Raw genomic sequence first — 16,431 nt, 5'->3', positions numbered from 1 at the left:
ACACACACACACACACACACACACACACACACACACACACACACACACACACACACATACACATGCAAATGCATACCTACGTGCACACTAGTATGCGTGATGGACGAAGCGCGACTTAGTACATTCCCCTATCTTATCGACGCGTTTGCTAGGCACTGAGTTACGATGTCGAGTTATGGTGTATGGAAGGATGACGGAATGACGCAGATTATCTCGCAAAGATGACTAGCATCTCTTCGCGCATTTGAAAATTAAAAAAAGGAATGCTATAATAATTTTAGCAATAGTTTTGAGACGAGATTTTTAGATAATTAATGTTCTGTCAACCGTATCTTCCTTTATAAAATTGAATCTTGATTAATTACTCGCATTTTAAATTTTATCATCCGATTAATACAAAAACAAATTACATATACAGTAAGGGCTAAAAGTATTCGTACAGGTGGATTTTTTAAAAACTGTATTTTTAGTAAGCAAGCATTAATTAGTAATTTGTTAACAAAGAATAAAATAGATTATATATTTCTCAAAGTTATTTTATCTAAAATGTGCAATAATAAAAATATATATTATAGATATATTATATTATTTTAATAATAAGTGAAAATGAAAAATTGTATTATTTGAACGCACATTTGTTTAAAAGTTTGTCTTCTAAAATCAAATCATAAATAATGGTTATTTTCACGAAAGTTTTTTATTTATATTAAAAAACGTACGCATATTGTTAATAAATTGCTAATTAATTCATTTTCTAATTAGTTCTAATTAGTTCATTTTCTACAAATAGGCTTCTTAAATAAAAATCTTCCTTATATATACTTTTGTATTTACCATATATTGCAAATTTTTTAAAAATCTTTCTCTCTCTCTCTCTCTCTCTTACTTTTAACTAAAAAAATAAAAGTAAAAAATAAAATTAGTTTTGTAGCTTGTAATTTAAAATTATTTTTTCTATCTCGTATCTTTTACTTTTGTCTGCCTTTTTCATCCGTTTTTTCAGTCTGAATTCGAATTTTCAGCCTGTTATTCAATCGAACATATATGTATGATCACTTTAGTTATTTTATTTAATATTTATGTGCTCCATTTTTTACTTAGGTATATCTAGTTTTTTATCCTATAATCGCTTCTAGATAAGTAATGACGTCGATAACTACGATATTACCTAGACGAGGTCGCGTTTCCCGCGTAATAAGACTCCATTAAAATCTTTATTTAAAATTCAATAACATTAAACGCTCTCAGCTCCACCAGTAGTGAATATAGCATGGAGTTAAAACGAGTAATAAAAGTGACAGGAAACGATTCTGAGCTGCATATATTATTAGATATGATATCGGTAATACACACTGCGATTAACAATTTTTTAAATACACATTTCAATCTCTCAATAAAGTAATCTCTCCCTCCCAAAAAAAACAAAACATCGTCATAACCAAATGGCCTTAAAAAGATTTCAAAATGATTATTAAAAGTCACTTATCTTATCTTATTAGTTACGATTTATTATAATGTTATTTTGACGTCATTATGACCTGTTATTCTGCTTAAGTGACGAATTGTTTTAAATCGTAATTCACGCTATACCGAATGTGATTGTGATTGATGATTATTTTACAACCAGTTAGAGCAAAGCAATCGATAACTGGTTGAAAAGTTGCCAATCGCTAATCAAATCGCGTAATCGTTAGGGTGACTACATTTATAGGTTAAGTTCCTTTACCATTTTAGCTGATAATGAGTTGATCTTTCGATGCGTAAGCTTTTATTAGTCGAAGTAGAACATAGGCGTAATTTCCAAGACAAAATACCTACTTTTCATTGAGCTAACAAGAGCAACGCATAATCAATTCTTACGCAACCTTCCAAGAGAATTGCGAGACAAAAGAGCGATCTAGCGACGAGACACAATGTCTTTGCGACGTGGATCCGCCCCTATACAGCACGAAGTCAGTCGCTCTTATGGTAGCTAGGTAGAGCCAAGGTAAGAAGGAACGCAGAGCTTACACCCTCCCTCTCCTCCGCCTTCCCCCCATCTACCTCTCCTCTCCATCCGCGACCCCCGGCAGGAGCTTCGCCGTTCCTCTGAATAAATGATAAGGATATATTTACGGCGAGCGGTTTTAAATAAATTACAACTGCGGGGACGGCGAAGGAGTATCTTCCTGCCGTTTCTTCTTTACCTTTTCCCTCGACCCTGGTACCAGATCCACCAAGTCCCCCTTCTTGACCCCCTCCACTCCCACAGCTGCCTCCAAGCCACCCATGCTACCTCTCGTCTTGTCGACATCTAACGCACACCCTCCTCTCGCGAGCATTACGTCTATCACGCGTGTCTGCCACGCGTGTTTTTCGGCATTTTTTGTTTCCGACCTCTACGTCGATCCGCAGAGAACCCCACTGTCGTCGTCTCGGGGATTATAAACGAATGTGCTCCGTCCCCGCGGAAAGAGAGGATCGCGAGCGGGATAAATCGTCCCTTTCCGATTCTTCGGACGTACTCCGGTTTCCCTTATACCTACATACGGCCGATGAAACGCGTCTCCCGTAGAAATATTTTATGCGGTACAAATATTTTTCTAGATTTTCCATACATACGTGCATACATACGTTGAACTCTCTTCTATGATATCTCAAACATTGATAATGTAAATATAATAGATATTTATATAAATATGTATTTTTGTAGAATATAAGAAGAAAAGTATCGAAATACATTTTATTATGAAAAATTATTTATTTAAATTATTATTTATGACATTTATTAGAATGTGTATCAAATTAATGAGATGTGTATCAAATTTATTAGAATGTGTATCAAAATTATGCAAAAATTCACAGATGAAAGAAACATGTAATGATTATATCCTTCGAAACGCGTAACATTATATTTATAGCCTCGGCCATAAGTATAAAGCATCCTTAATTTATTGCAATTTCTTGGACAAAGTGCTAATAAAATCCAAACTGCACACAAAAAACTGACAAAAAAAACTGACAAAAAAAATATTAAAGTTGTTATAAAAATAAATATGATTTTTCAAAACTGTTCTTTAATTCATTTTTCGTCAAATATAAAACGTTTACGTCAATTTTGAGGATATTGTATATGTTTAGTCAAGTGTCTGTATTAATATGACTAACAATCTGCATATTCCTAAAAATCAATAATTTCTAAACGTTTTAATCTACAATATTTGTTCATAACTATGTATATGAAATCCCCGCGAGAAATTGTCGCCAGTTCTTTAGCCTTCCGTCGCAAACTCTTTAGCAGCGTCATGTCGACGCTTCTTTCTGTCGTATGCGAGTCGTAAACGGCAAGATGCCATTTAGTTTCACAAGACAAAAGTCCATGAGTGAAAAGTGGTGTGCATCGCTTTGTCGCCCTCGTCGCCGTCGCTGGTTCCCGTGGAAGCTGCAGTTTAACGAGGCGACGATTATCGCGATTATACGAGTGGCTATGACAGCGACGTGCGGAAGAGGTGAGGAGAGAGGAGGGGGAAGGAAGGGGGAGAGATACCGAGAGAAGAAGCGGCTTAACCGGCGGGCGTCGGGGCCAGCGATGCCGTCACGAAGAGTGGTTTAATGGCGCGTATCGAGCATCCGGCCGGCGGTGTTCAGCGGCGCTTGCACCCACTTACTCGTTGAAATCGTCCGAGAGTTTATAAGGGGTTGGGAGGAACCTAGGCGGGGTGAGCAGAGCAAGGGGAGGTGGGGAGGGGGGGGGGAGGAAGAGGGGGAGTAGTCAGGAAGGAGGAAGATATTTCCTAAAGACGTAAATACAAACGAAGCTAAGAGCTCACCTCTCAGCGGGTGGTCCGAGGCCCCCCACGGTGTTCGGTGGCGGCGGCGGCGCTCTTATGGGGGTCGGCGGTGGCGTCGAGACGCCACCTAAAGACGGCTGACTCGGCTGGGGTCGGGGACTGACCGAGGCGGAAGTCGTGCTGGGGCTCCTGGAGCCACCGCCGCCTCCACCGCCTCCGGCACCTTCCGCCACGGCGTCCTCCGTATCGGCGGCGCTGCTGCTCGTCGTGGTGCCCTCCGGGTCATTTCCCGTGGGACTCGGGCCCGCCGATGAAGACGTTGGTGCGGCCAAAGCGGAGGATTCCACGTTACCGCCACCGCCGCTACCACCGCCGCCGTTGCCGCCACCACCGCTGTTTCCACCCTCGCGTTTGCGTTGCTCCTCCTTCAATCGTTCGCTCTTACGCCATTTCGCCCGCCGATTTTGGAACCACACCTGCAAGTTACGATCGTCGCGGTTAGCATAGATTAACGTTACGCTTAAACATTGGAAAATCAATAAAATAGGAAGCGTAACTTTGATGTAGGAGTTACTGTTTTATAAATAAAGTTATGAAATTAATTTTTTTTCATAGATCGAGGAACTCTTCTTGCGTGGAAAAAAACATATATATTTTGTGTGTGTGTGTGAGTGTGTGTGTATGTGTGTGCGTGCGTGCATGTGTGTGTGTGCGCGCGCGCGCGCGCGTGTGTGTGTGTGTGTGTGTGTATTGCTGATACTTAATTCGCTGATTTTCAACTCATTATTAATTGATACGTAAATGTTATAAAAATATTTTTAAATTTAATTATAATATTTTTAAATATTATCTGTATTAACACTTAATATCTCCTAACAATTTTTGTTTCACGTTTTTATTTCGTGCCTTTAATGTTTTATGTCTTTTTCATAATACAATTTTTGAATTATGCTAAATATGAATAAATATCATATAGCGATATACGTGCATCCAGGAAAGTTAAACTTCTCAAAAGCCAACTTCGTGGAAGTTTGCATAATTCTCTGATTCAATATTCTCGACATCTCAGTCATCTAACTATACATTACACGCGCGCGGACGAGAGGGTTAAGTCTCTCACGAAAGTCATAGAAACGACGGGAGAGGTGGATGAATAGGAGAAAAATGAGGAGAACGCGGTCGTATCTATGACACTCCGCAATGTCCGCAAATGTGCAAGGATAATTATATGTGCGGGTAGGGGGAGGAAGGGTGGAGATGGCATTCTGAGGCAGAGAAAAGCACGAGGGCGCGGCAGGCTGGTTGGCGGATGTTGAGACAGGGATAGTTGGAAGGCTGGGAGGGAAGGGAGCACTTTCCGCCGTGCATGTTCAACGAGCCGACAGCAACCACGGCGACCGAGTGTTTTTTAAAAAGCTCCAGTTCCGCTAACGAGGCTAACTTGACATAATACCAGCTGAAATAGACTTTATTACACCCAGCGGTTCTCCACCGTTGACTTTTGTCTCGACAATGAATATACAATAACCGGGTTTTCGTGCGGAATCCTCACTCGGTGCACATACACACCAACTAATAGTAAAACTCAGGATGTTTACTGCCTAGGGAAACCTGAAATTTTCAAAGGATTTCTCTTTTACTCTAAAATCAAGAATTTTCATGACTTTATCGCCATTTGAAATTTTTAAAATTTTACTTTTAAATTTAAATTCTACCTCTTTTTGAAAATATTGTTTCTTTTATAATTTTTTCTTAATGACACAAAACAATCTCATTAGCAATAAGTATGATTTACACATGCGCATATATTTACGTACAATACATTCTCATCGGTCTCACGAATTTTTATAAAAAAATCGAGATGATAAAACAATATATGCGCGCATACACTTAGAAAAGAATATAGTGACAATTGTGTATAAAGGTGATAATTATACAAGTTTTATTTGTAGAAGTAATGTACATACTTAAATAAACTATTTTAGACTTGTAAAATAATTATAAAAAAATAGTATATTCAACTATGTACATTAAAAACTTGCATAATTGTCTCCTTTATAGTTGCTGTCGTTATGTCATTTTCTCTAGCAATAAGACACAAGAGAATAATCTACTGATACTGTAGTGAGTTTTCTCTATCTTATAAGCTTAGCAGTTCTATAATTATAAAAAAGGACAATTTCGTGAAAAAAATTTCTGTCTTCTACTTTACAATGTATAGTTTACTTGCGTGTTACGTTCCAATTGATTTCAAAATTGCGTTAAGAAATTCTTTAATTTGAGCTGAAATTTTAAATAGAAATACCTAAAAAATCCGAGAAAATTTTTGTACAAAGCTTCAGTAAACATCCTGTAAAACGTAATCGGAGCTATTTGTTTGTAAAACGTGAAATAGTTGATTAGAAAAAGAGAGAATATCTTCATAGAGAATATCCGATGCATCATTTATAATATGGTACTATTGTATATATCACTTTATAGTGATATTGTATTGAAAAACGTATTAGCATAAATTTCGTCGGATTTGCCTGATTTTGAGGAAAAAGTTATTTTCAAAAGAAAATATTATAAATAACACACACACACACACACACACACACACACACACACACATACACACACAAGTATAAAGCACCCTCAATTTATTATATTTTCTTGGAAAAAGCGATAATAAAAGATAAAAAGAGATTAACAAAATATTAAAATGATTATATTATCAAAATAAATATTATTTTTTAATAAAACTGTTGTTTAATTTATTTTTGTAATATAAATTTTCATTAATTTGTGTTTTATATATTTATTGCCAAGACTATTAAATTGTGAAAAAAGAACAGACTTTACAAAAACAAATTTCACAAAAAGTCCTTAGTAAAAAGAGCTGGAATTAATAGGATTGGTATATCCTATTCTGTGTAATGGGTCTGGAAAATGATTATCTTACATTCGAGCGCGGAACTTTCGCAGGAGGAAGCACGGGATATGGTTTAATAAAATAAATACGATGGGTACGACTCTCTACCGCCACCTCGAACATCGCAAGAGAATGGAGGAGGGGCGACAGACGAGGAGATATAATAATATCCTAAGGGTTACAGGAGGGGGCGGCGGAGGACGGGTAATAGCTGGGAACAAAGCCATGGTCTCGTATAGGGACTACCACCGCCGTTTTCCTTTATACCCTTGCGATATATATCTCTCTCTCTCTCCTCTCCACTTTTTTTCCGATACAAATTTAATCTGAAATTCGTTGATAATGGGCGTAAAACGTTTTTAATCGGCTGCACCCCCTTGTTAAACGAATGTATCGCTCTTTGTCGCGGGATTACTGATCGCATGTATCACGTGTGACATGCTTTTTAAAACGCTGCGTGACAACGATAACTACTGATTAATTCACGAAAAGCTGTTTTTTCCAACAGCCCGTAAATTGAAAAATGTCCACTTTCAATAAATCCACGTTTATAGAAATTTTCCGCTCGTTTCTCAATTTTCAACCCAATTTGTGGATTCAAATATTTTTGTCAAAACCATCGCGGAGATAGAGATACTAATATTTTATATACCGACGAGCTACTTTTCTCGAGATTCACGGTACTATAAAAAATTTTCTGCATTTTACAACTCCAAAGGAGCGCGGACAACTAACGTGAAGAGAAGAGTTCCGCGAAATCCAATCACCGAAAATAGGAGAGAGTCAACGTAATCGCGGTGTCCAGCATCCATGCACGGTCCAGAGTGTGTCGCACGAGCGCAGGTGCGAGTGCCGTTTGATGCGGCGCGGACGCGACGCGTCTAATTCACGCACGCCGGTAATTGCCGACCTTGCATATACACGCATATATATATATATATATATATATACGTCCGTGTGCAACGAGCGTACGTACACGTACAAGTATTGTGTGCAAGGTAATGTACACGCCGCGCCGCGCCGCGTCGTGAGGATGTTGTACAGTACGTGCCTCGACGATACACCGACCCTCCTTCAATTCCCTCCCGCCCTTCCCCCTCTAGAAGGTTAGGTTCTAATTGGAGCCTGGAGAAGAGGACGGGCGCTACATAAACGCGCCTATTTGTCCATTATTCCAGATTCCCTTTGTCTTCGCTAATGAAACAATGAGTCTGCGCCGTAATTGCGTCACAGCCAGACCAACAGCCTCGCGCCAACCCTCTGTCTCTTTCATTGTCATGTGTACACTGTCATGTATATCTCTCTCGTAAAGATTGCAGCCTCCTTGTAAAGGATTCGCACAATGCACGCCAGGCTGCCTCTTAGACTTTGTGATCGAGGATCCTTCGTGAGTCAGGATATTAATGATGAGAGCCCGGGCGAAGCGCCGAGATTCTTTCGGATTTGTTGGGGCACGTGAATTATATTTTACTGTAATAATTATTTTAATAATACTGATTATTTATAAATTTTATGATAAATTTTTTTCAACTAAGATGCAAAATAAAATAAATAAAATTTTGTTTGTTTTATATATCAATTAAATTGTAATATATCACGTTTGGAGTAGATTACGGCAGAACTAAATAGCGAACTATTTAGCGTTATTACTTCTGTGTGCATTTTTTTTAAATGTTTACAAATTGCTGAAGGAATAGTCAGTATGATGTAAATTAGAAAAAGTCGAGATTAGTGATTTCTTCAATGGAATAGAATACCTTTAAATAAAAGGAAAAATAAAGAATCATATAAATAGAATTTTTAACGTTAAACCTTGTATTAAAAATTCTTCAAAAATAATTTTATGAGTTTCATGTATGAAAGAAACGTTTTAATCTTTTTCCGGGAAACTTGTATTGTTGACATCACATAATACACTATCATTAAATACTTTAGCTACAATTTATCAAACACTAAAAAAAAATAACAAATAATAATTAATTATTTTTAAAAATATTGCGTGAAATAATCATAGTAGTAAATTGATTTAATAATGCTATGAATATAAGAATTTTTCACGGAAAGAACAGCTCAAGTATCTAAAAATTTAGCTATTATACATTTGAAAGTAATTTTATTAGATTACCAAAATAATTATATAGGACGCTCAAGTTGGTTGCCAGAATGTTAGAACTTTTTGCAACATTACTTGTTATGCTTCGCTTTCCTAATTGTTTTATTTTCAAATCTACGTCTATACTCAAATTACATATTTAGCCAAATAAATATTTCAGTAAAATCGTTTTTTTTTTTCCCGAGTGATTATCGAGATATGTTTGATTTGGAAATTGCGAAAGGCGCTGTCAAAACGTATCATCTGAAATTCGACGGAGATGCAGGTTGGCGTCTGCCGAGAAATCAAAAGCCGCCATTGGTAATCAGATATCCTCTGCAGATGTTCCGACAGGATTTTAGGCTGGAATCGCTGTTACGCTGCAGGGATTCTCAGCGCGAATTACAACGGCGTGAGTAAATATGGCCGTGAGGACGTAGCCTGCAGGAGTACAAAGTAATCCCGGAGATTACCGGCTTACTCTGTCAGAAGATTACGTCAGGTCGAGGGTGTCAGCGCGCCTCTTGGGGGTCCTGCAGGGCCCCTCGCCCCCACCCCCGCCCTCTCGTCCTGCCCGATTCGCCCCTCTGGTACATACGCTTTCGCTCTTGCGGCAACACCGTACGGCCACAGACAATCGATCATAGTTACGGTCTTTTACAGATTTTCTTTTTAATTTTCAAATCTGCAGTTATTGAATCTAAAATATATTTTCATCCTGACTAAATTTCGCGCGTTCCCCATCTATGTCGCGTATATATATATATATATTATATATACACATACGTCATACATAAAATATATGGCGTGTTATTTTTCGTACGAATAAATTATAAATATGGCAATTTTTTTTTAAATCCGGGAGTGGCAAAGGACAAAAATCGAATTAAAAAAAAAAAAATTGTCGAAATTCCGCTTTGGATTGCAGAAATCCGGTTTACGCATATTTTTTCGCGATATAATCATTTGGATACTAATGGATACATAGGCGGGTAATACATTCTATTGTGTGTTCCATGAAATATTACAGCGAAAACATGCAGCGCGAAAAATGTTCTCGGAATTTCTCTACTTAACGCTACGAAGGCAGACAAAAAATTATCGGGTTGCCGCGCGTAATTTTCTCATCGCATTAAAACGCGGAATCCAATCTCAATGCGCTGAGACGCATTAAAAGATTAAGCTCGCTGCTGCCAATGCTCGGACGCGAGCATGCGAACATTCTGTGAAGTTTTAATGCACGTGCTTTCATGTTATCGAATAAACGTGATTATACAACGTGATTAGCATACTTTCAAGTAACCTGTTTTAATATATCCTTAAATATAATGCACACAGTGCTTCTGCCATGAATTTGTTCATCTCCCTTATTCTAATGGATCTTTTTTTGTAATTTAATCGGATTACGGACATTATTATATTATATGCGGTAAGATACTTTACGAGAACTGACAAAATAAAATTGAATAAAAAGTAAATAATTATGTTAATAATAATAATTCAACGACACACACGGCTGCTTTTAGTATACTTGAAACATCATAATCTGAAAAAAGTCTAATCAAGTTGTAGGATTGCGAAATTTAAAAGATATACCAATTGCATTATACTATTCTTTCCGTTAATAATGATTTAAAGTAAAAACAAATTAAAAGAAAAAGGGCTATGTGCCAGAAATTTTACGTATAAACAAATTGGTAGGTAAGTAAAAATGTATTAATAAATTATTATGAACTTTAATAACATGCCGGCTAACAAACGTTTCGATCACGATCGGATCATTATCAATGCTTACAAAATAAAATCTAAACGGTAAAAGACATAACATAAAGTATATTGTATAGTTATACAATTATATAGTTATACAATTCGAAGTATATTTTAAAATCTTCGATCGATTTTATTCATAATAATTTATTTTTTACTTATCTATCAATTTATAGATGAAATTTCTGGCTCGTAGCCCTTTTTCTTTTAACTTGTTTTTAAATTATTGACCCATTATATTATTATATAGATTTAAAGTAAGTTACAGTTCAAAATATACACAAATTTCGAACATTATTTTTTTGCAAAGAATATAATCTTTAATAAGTTATTAAATTATTATATGAAAAGATTTACGTACTAATTAACTTTCTGGCTTCCATTATCCCGTTTTTATTTTTCTTTTAATTTGAAACATTGGTAATCCTTATCTTATTTATTGTTAAGAAATGTAATTATGAAGACAAGTGGATTAGGATTGAAAAATTCGATTTTGATGAAAAGAAAAACTCTCCGCGATTGTTATTGTTACACTCACCTGCACTCTAGCTTCCGTGAGATTAATTTTCATGGCCAGATCTTCCCTCGTAAAGACGTCCGGGTAGTGAGTTTGCGCAAAGGCGGACTCAAGTTCCTCCAATTGCTGAAGGGTGAAAGTTGTCCTGTTTCGACGCTGTTTCCTCCGCACGAAGGAATCCTCGCCAACTCCGTGTAGTGCTGGGTGATAAGCTGAGTAACTAGTATCTGTAACGAATCCGGAAGAAATTGTTAAGTGTTTTTAAAATATCGCTTTTGCAGTAATTCTTAATATAATGATAATTCGCGCAAATTTTATTTTCTGCAACTCTAAATGCAAAGAACTATTGTCGCACTGAGGGAAATGATTTTGTTATAGGAACAAATCAAGGGAAAGCAAATGTGATATTTGTTAAAAAATCGATCGATTTATTACGATTGCAAATTAATTTGTCAATGTAACAAATAATCCATAGTATTGCTAGCAAATAAGAGGCTCATATATATATATAAATCATAGACGATTGCAAGATTTCCAAATCATAAGAAATTAACCAATTCTAATCAAGTATTCTCCCTACATTTGACTATGCTTGGTCGGTCCTACGACTTAAGACTCCACGATCATCTACGAATTCTATGTAAACGAGTCTATTCAAAATTTATCCAAAAGATAGATTAGATTCTATATTTTGCTTCTGTTAATTAATTGGTTGGTATAGCAGACTAAGCAGCAAACACAAATCAAATTTGTTGTCACATATTTACCGATCACCGATTAAAAGTACTGGTGGTTTGCTAAATTAAAATCCTTTCTCTCAGTGCAATAACACAAGTAATAATAACGAATCGAATAATAATAAATAAATGATATAATATAATAATAGGTAAAAACATTCGATTGAATATAAAAAAATATATATGTCGAATTAATTTTTATTAATTTAATTATTTAATACGTTTTTTTGTTAATTAATATTGATAATATATGTTGTGTCAATATAAAGATAATATTTTTCTTTTAAAGGGACGAGTTCGACAAAGTTTCATCTTTTAATTCTTGATAGATTCGAATTTGCAAAGTTCCAGGAGAACTTAGTTCGGTACTCCGCATATTTGCCTGTGCTTGACTAGGGTTTGCGAAACTCGGAAACTTCAAGAAACTTGTGAGTTACTGACAATCTCGCGGAATTTTCAAATTTATACGGCAAGCGTTATTGCAAAATAAAATGATCAACATAATTCCTTGCTTTTTCATGGTAGTTTACATTAGTGCTTATCAGTGTAAATAAGTTGTATTGTCAGATTTTATAATTTACACAATAATAGCAGTATGTAATAAACATAAACGCTCATTCATATTCGTTTACTTAATTCAATTTAATTGAATTTAATAACTTAGCAAGTATAATAATTAACTTCTTCGTATCAAGAAGTATATCTTCTCTATTACGATTTTCAATCTTTTGAAATTAATAGTATAATTTTCTACGAATTCAAGAATTGAGAAGTTCCAAATAAACCTGAAAATTTTCAGATAAAAAATCTAGAGTAAAAATATAGGGCGGCTTACTTTACCATCATATTCAGATAGTCACATCTATTTTCATCTAAACAATTTTCCCATTTTGTAAACTGTCTTAATCATCTCAAATGTATTTTATATTAAATTTTAATAAATTATTGCTTGCTACATCATTGATTTGAATATAACTAAAAAATAAAAAATTACACAAAAAATAAAATAAAATCCCATATTTTATCATGTTACCTTCAAATACTTCAGCAAAAAGATTTATAAGTATTATCATTGATACTCGATTCAATATTTCAACAACTGATTATTAATATATAATTATATTATTCTTCTGTTGTATTTCGGTACGATAGCAGCATGCACATTTTATTTCGCCACGATTCGCCACAATTATACGAGCAGACAGAGCATGTTAATTAAAAATGTTGAGCAAAACGTAGTTAACTGTGATCGCGCGCGTATACGAAGGATCGAAAAGTGAAGCGCCGATATAAAGGCATCGGTCGGATACGCGCGCATACAACGAGATGCGAAGTGGGAGCAGACGTTACGAAGCGGCCGGAACCGCTCATCAATGATGCAGAGCAATCAGCGCAATTAATTACCGCGGCGCTAAGCCGGGGCTTAGCGAAAAACACAAATTAATTTCCTAAGCTCATAAAAATTCATGCCACTCTCTCTCTGCCGTCCGGCTGTCTCTCTTTCACTCGCGCACAATGTCTCCTCTTCTTCCTCTCTTTTACTCTCTTCCCTTTATACCGCCTCTCTTTCTCTTTCGTTCTTTCTCTCCCTTTCATCCTCTCGACACAGAGGATAATAACGGTGACAGAAAGAGAGAAAGAAAGAGAGGGAGGGGAAAACGAGATAGGGATAACGATGAACGCGTGATGGTGTTGCACCATCAACGATGCAGTCACATAGTTGCATCCACAGGATACTTCGCCTCGATGCCGCTGAACTTTCATAACTGTCACGGACGTGCAATTATACGCTACGGTCGCTGCGATCTCCCGTATCGTTTGCAAAATTAATATCAATGAGAATCCGCGAGGATTTTCGCTCTAAACCAACCCACGCGAAAATAAACGATTCGAGCTTTCCGGACCGCCAGTATTTTATCAGGGCGTTTAACGACGTTGCGGACTTGTGGATGCACTTAAAACTTTGTTTCCGCTCGTGCTCCCGCTTGCACGATTATCGTACCAATACGGATTTATTTTAATAGATACCCGAATGATATTGCGATTGTTTTTCACATAACCATCCAGAAAATTACTGTAGATCTAACTAAGAAGCGATGATTATATATCTTTTCATCCGATAATATAATTGAACGGTTTTTCGCGAAAACCAAACAATTCTGAAATGTTACATTTTCATATAACAAAAAAATTTTTTTATTTATCTTCAAACCGCTTATTATGTATATAAATATGGTAATTTTTCTCCAGATATAGAAATAGGTATAAGAATAAGGTTTTAAATTTTGATTATCTAATATTTTGAGGATCGTAGAATTTAAAAAGAAAAATAAAAAATTTCTGGACTTTTTTGATTTTTGTGGAACGTTTCACTACTTATTTACTTCATAATACACGATGAAGAACATTATGCATTTGTGTTGGAAACTCACATTTCTGTTAACTGTTTGTGTTGAATTTTTTAACATTTTCGAGTGTTAATTTAACATAACGTGATTATGTCATTTAAATTTTTGTATTAAATTGATATTCAATGTTTTTTAGTGTCAAAATGACACAATTTATGAGCGAGTGAAAAATAATGTATTTTAAAGCGTAAATTCTAAGATGAATAAATGAAATACATATTAATTTAACATGTCATAAAATGTTAATTATACTAAAAAAATATACTTCCACAGTTTATTTACAAACTGTGTTAGCATTATCTTTTTCTTGATCATTTTTTACAACATTTTTTATTTTTGTTGTTTTCTAGTATTTACCTTATAAACACAAAAATTGAAGTGGACGGTTTGGGAAATGTAAAATATGTTATATTCGATATAAATTTTCCAACAGTATATGTTACACGTATTTTTTTCATAATATTAATAATTAATAATCCGTACAGTTCATATCTTCAATGAATGCCCCAAAGACATTCTAAAGACGTCCATAGAACGTTCCTGAAAGATTTAAGAATGTCTCAAAGATGTCTTTCGGATAAAATGTACTGTATGCGAATAATAAAAACGAAGAAAGTAATATTATTTAAAGTACAAAGCAATTATTGTTATAATATTATAAAAGTTAAAAATTTTGACAAATTGTTCCTAACAAAAACATCCTTTACAAGTGTTAAACTCGATCTTATACATTTCTCATTCAATTCTTGTCAAAATAAAATTGATCACTATATAGCGATATTGATAGAGAAAGACTTGATGTCATAACGATACTGATAAAGAAAAACTTGATGCTGTAATCCAGACTTTTTTTAACGGATTTAATCAGGTTTTGTGAGAAAACTTTGTGGGAACCCTTCAATTTATTAACACATTTTGCGCATATGTCGAATCTTTGATTAAATAATTCGATTTTAGAAGATAGAAAAGAAATTTCGTGCGTAATGTCAAATTAATAAATCACGAAGCTATACAGTGATCCTGCGAAATACACCATGATACGTAAAAATTCTTGATCCCTATTCTTATCATATCAATAAGCAACGACTGTTGCTGCGGCTGCAAAGTAAAACAAAGATAGAGAAGTGAATCGGGCGTCGACCGCGGCTAAATAAATTTGCCGATGCCCCAAACTGAAATCCACTCAAGATCTTAGATTAGAGTCGGTCCGAAGTAAAGCCCGGATCCAGACAACTCGTACAACTCATCGGGAGTCGGTCTGATCCAATTTATTAGTAGCATCCCGGGTACGGAAGAGAGAGAAAGAAAGGGAGAGAGAGGGAGGAGGAGACCTGGCGACTTTCGCGCTTGGGACTCACTTGCATCTCCTTTTCGTGACACACTTTGTCATTTTGTTGATGCTTGTTTGCCTATAGAAAAGGAAGAAAGATGATCAATTTTTCGCGCATGGAAAGCATGGAATATCAATCATTCATATGTGTTCCTTACGAGAAGTAACATATCTTTTCTGAATAGGATTTAATGTAGAAATCATTGCCTAAAGCTACTGGATTTCATTCTCTTATGCGTACAGCTTTTATCTTCTTATTTGTTTAAATCTTTTATATATTATGGCATGGATATTGATACATGTAATCAGATTTTTATAAATCAATTTAAAATAAATTAAAATATAAAAGAAATTTAATATGAAATGATAAATCGGAAAACAAAAAAATATTCTTCATGTAGAATCTTGTTTTCGAGAAAAGATCAAATCAGACTCAAATTGATAAAGTAGCTGCAATTTCACTTGCTCTCTATCTTTGACTTACAACATTTTCACACACATAGATATGCTGACGAGCGACTCAAAATTATTCCAAACGCGGGTCACGATCCTCCATGATCGTCCGTATCCGTTGCACTTGCGAACTGCAGGTTCGAAGGCAGTCCAAGGGAGGGACCGTGGTGGACCCGTGGAAAAACTACACGTAGAGAACGAAATCTAATGACACCCCGACCGTTACTAATGATGCTAACGAGGTAGTTAGATGTTAGAGCGAATGTCGGTGGGTCTGGACCGTGGGCCGAGGGAACCCACTTACCGACTTATCACGTAGTTACCTAATCTGTTTATCCCAACGGGGGGGTAGAGGAGGCCAAGAGCGAGAGAGAGAGAGAGAGAGAGAGAGAGAAGAGAGAGAGAGAGAGAGAGAGAGAGAGAGAGAGAGAGAGAGAGAGAGA

General features: G+C 35.8%; 1 protein-coding gene across 1 annotated transcript in view; it reads right to left on the bottom strand.

Annotated features, from left to right (window-relative positions):
* Positions 1 to 16,431, bottom strand: part of LOC105626081 (cone-rod homeobox protein) — a 22,506-nt gene that overhangs the window by 3,434 nt on the left and 2,641 nt on the right. The window contains exons 2-3 of the mRNA XM_012207391.1: positions 11,082 to 11,287; positions 3,810 to 4,246 (exon numbers count right to left, since the gene is read on the bottom strand). Of these exons, the coding sequence (XP_012062781.1) occupies positions 3,810 to 4,246; positions 11,082 to 11,287 (643 nt within the window). The remainder of the gene's footprint in view (positions 1 to 3,809; positions 4,247 to 11,081; positions 11,288 to 16,431) is intronic.

This window comes from Atta cephalotes (assembly GCF_000143395.1).
Source record: "Atta cephalotes unplaced genomic scaffold scaffold00004, whole genome shotgun sequence".
In the NCBI taxonomy this organism is placed as follows: Eukaryota; Metazoa; Arthropoda; class Insecta; order Hymenoptera; family Formicidae; genus Atta; species Atta cephalotes.
Note: the sequence above shows the minus strand (reverse complement) of the source record. Positions and strands in the feature narration are given on the sequence as shown.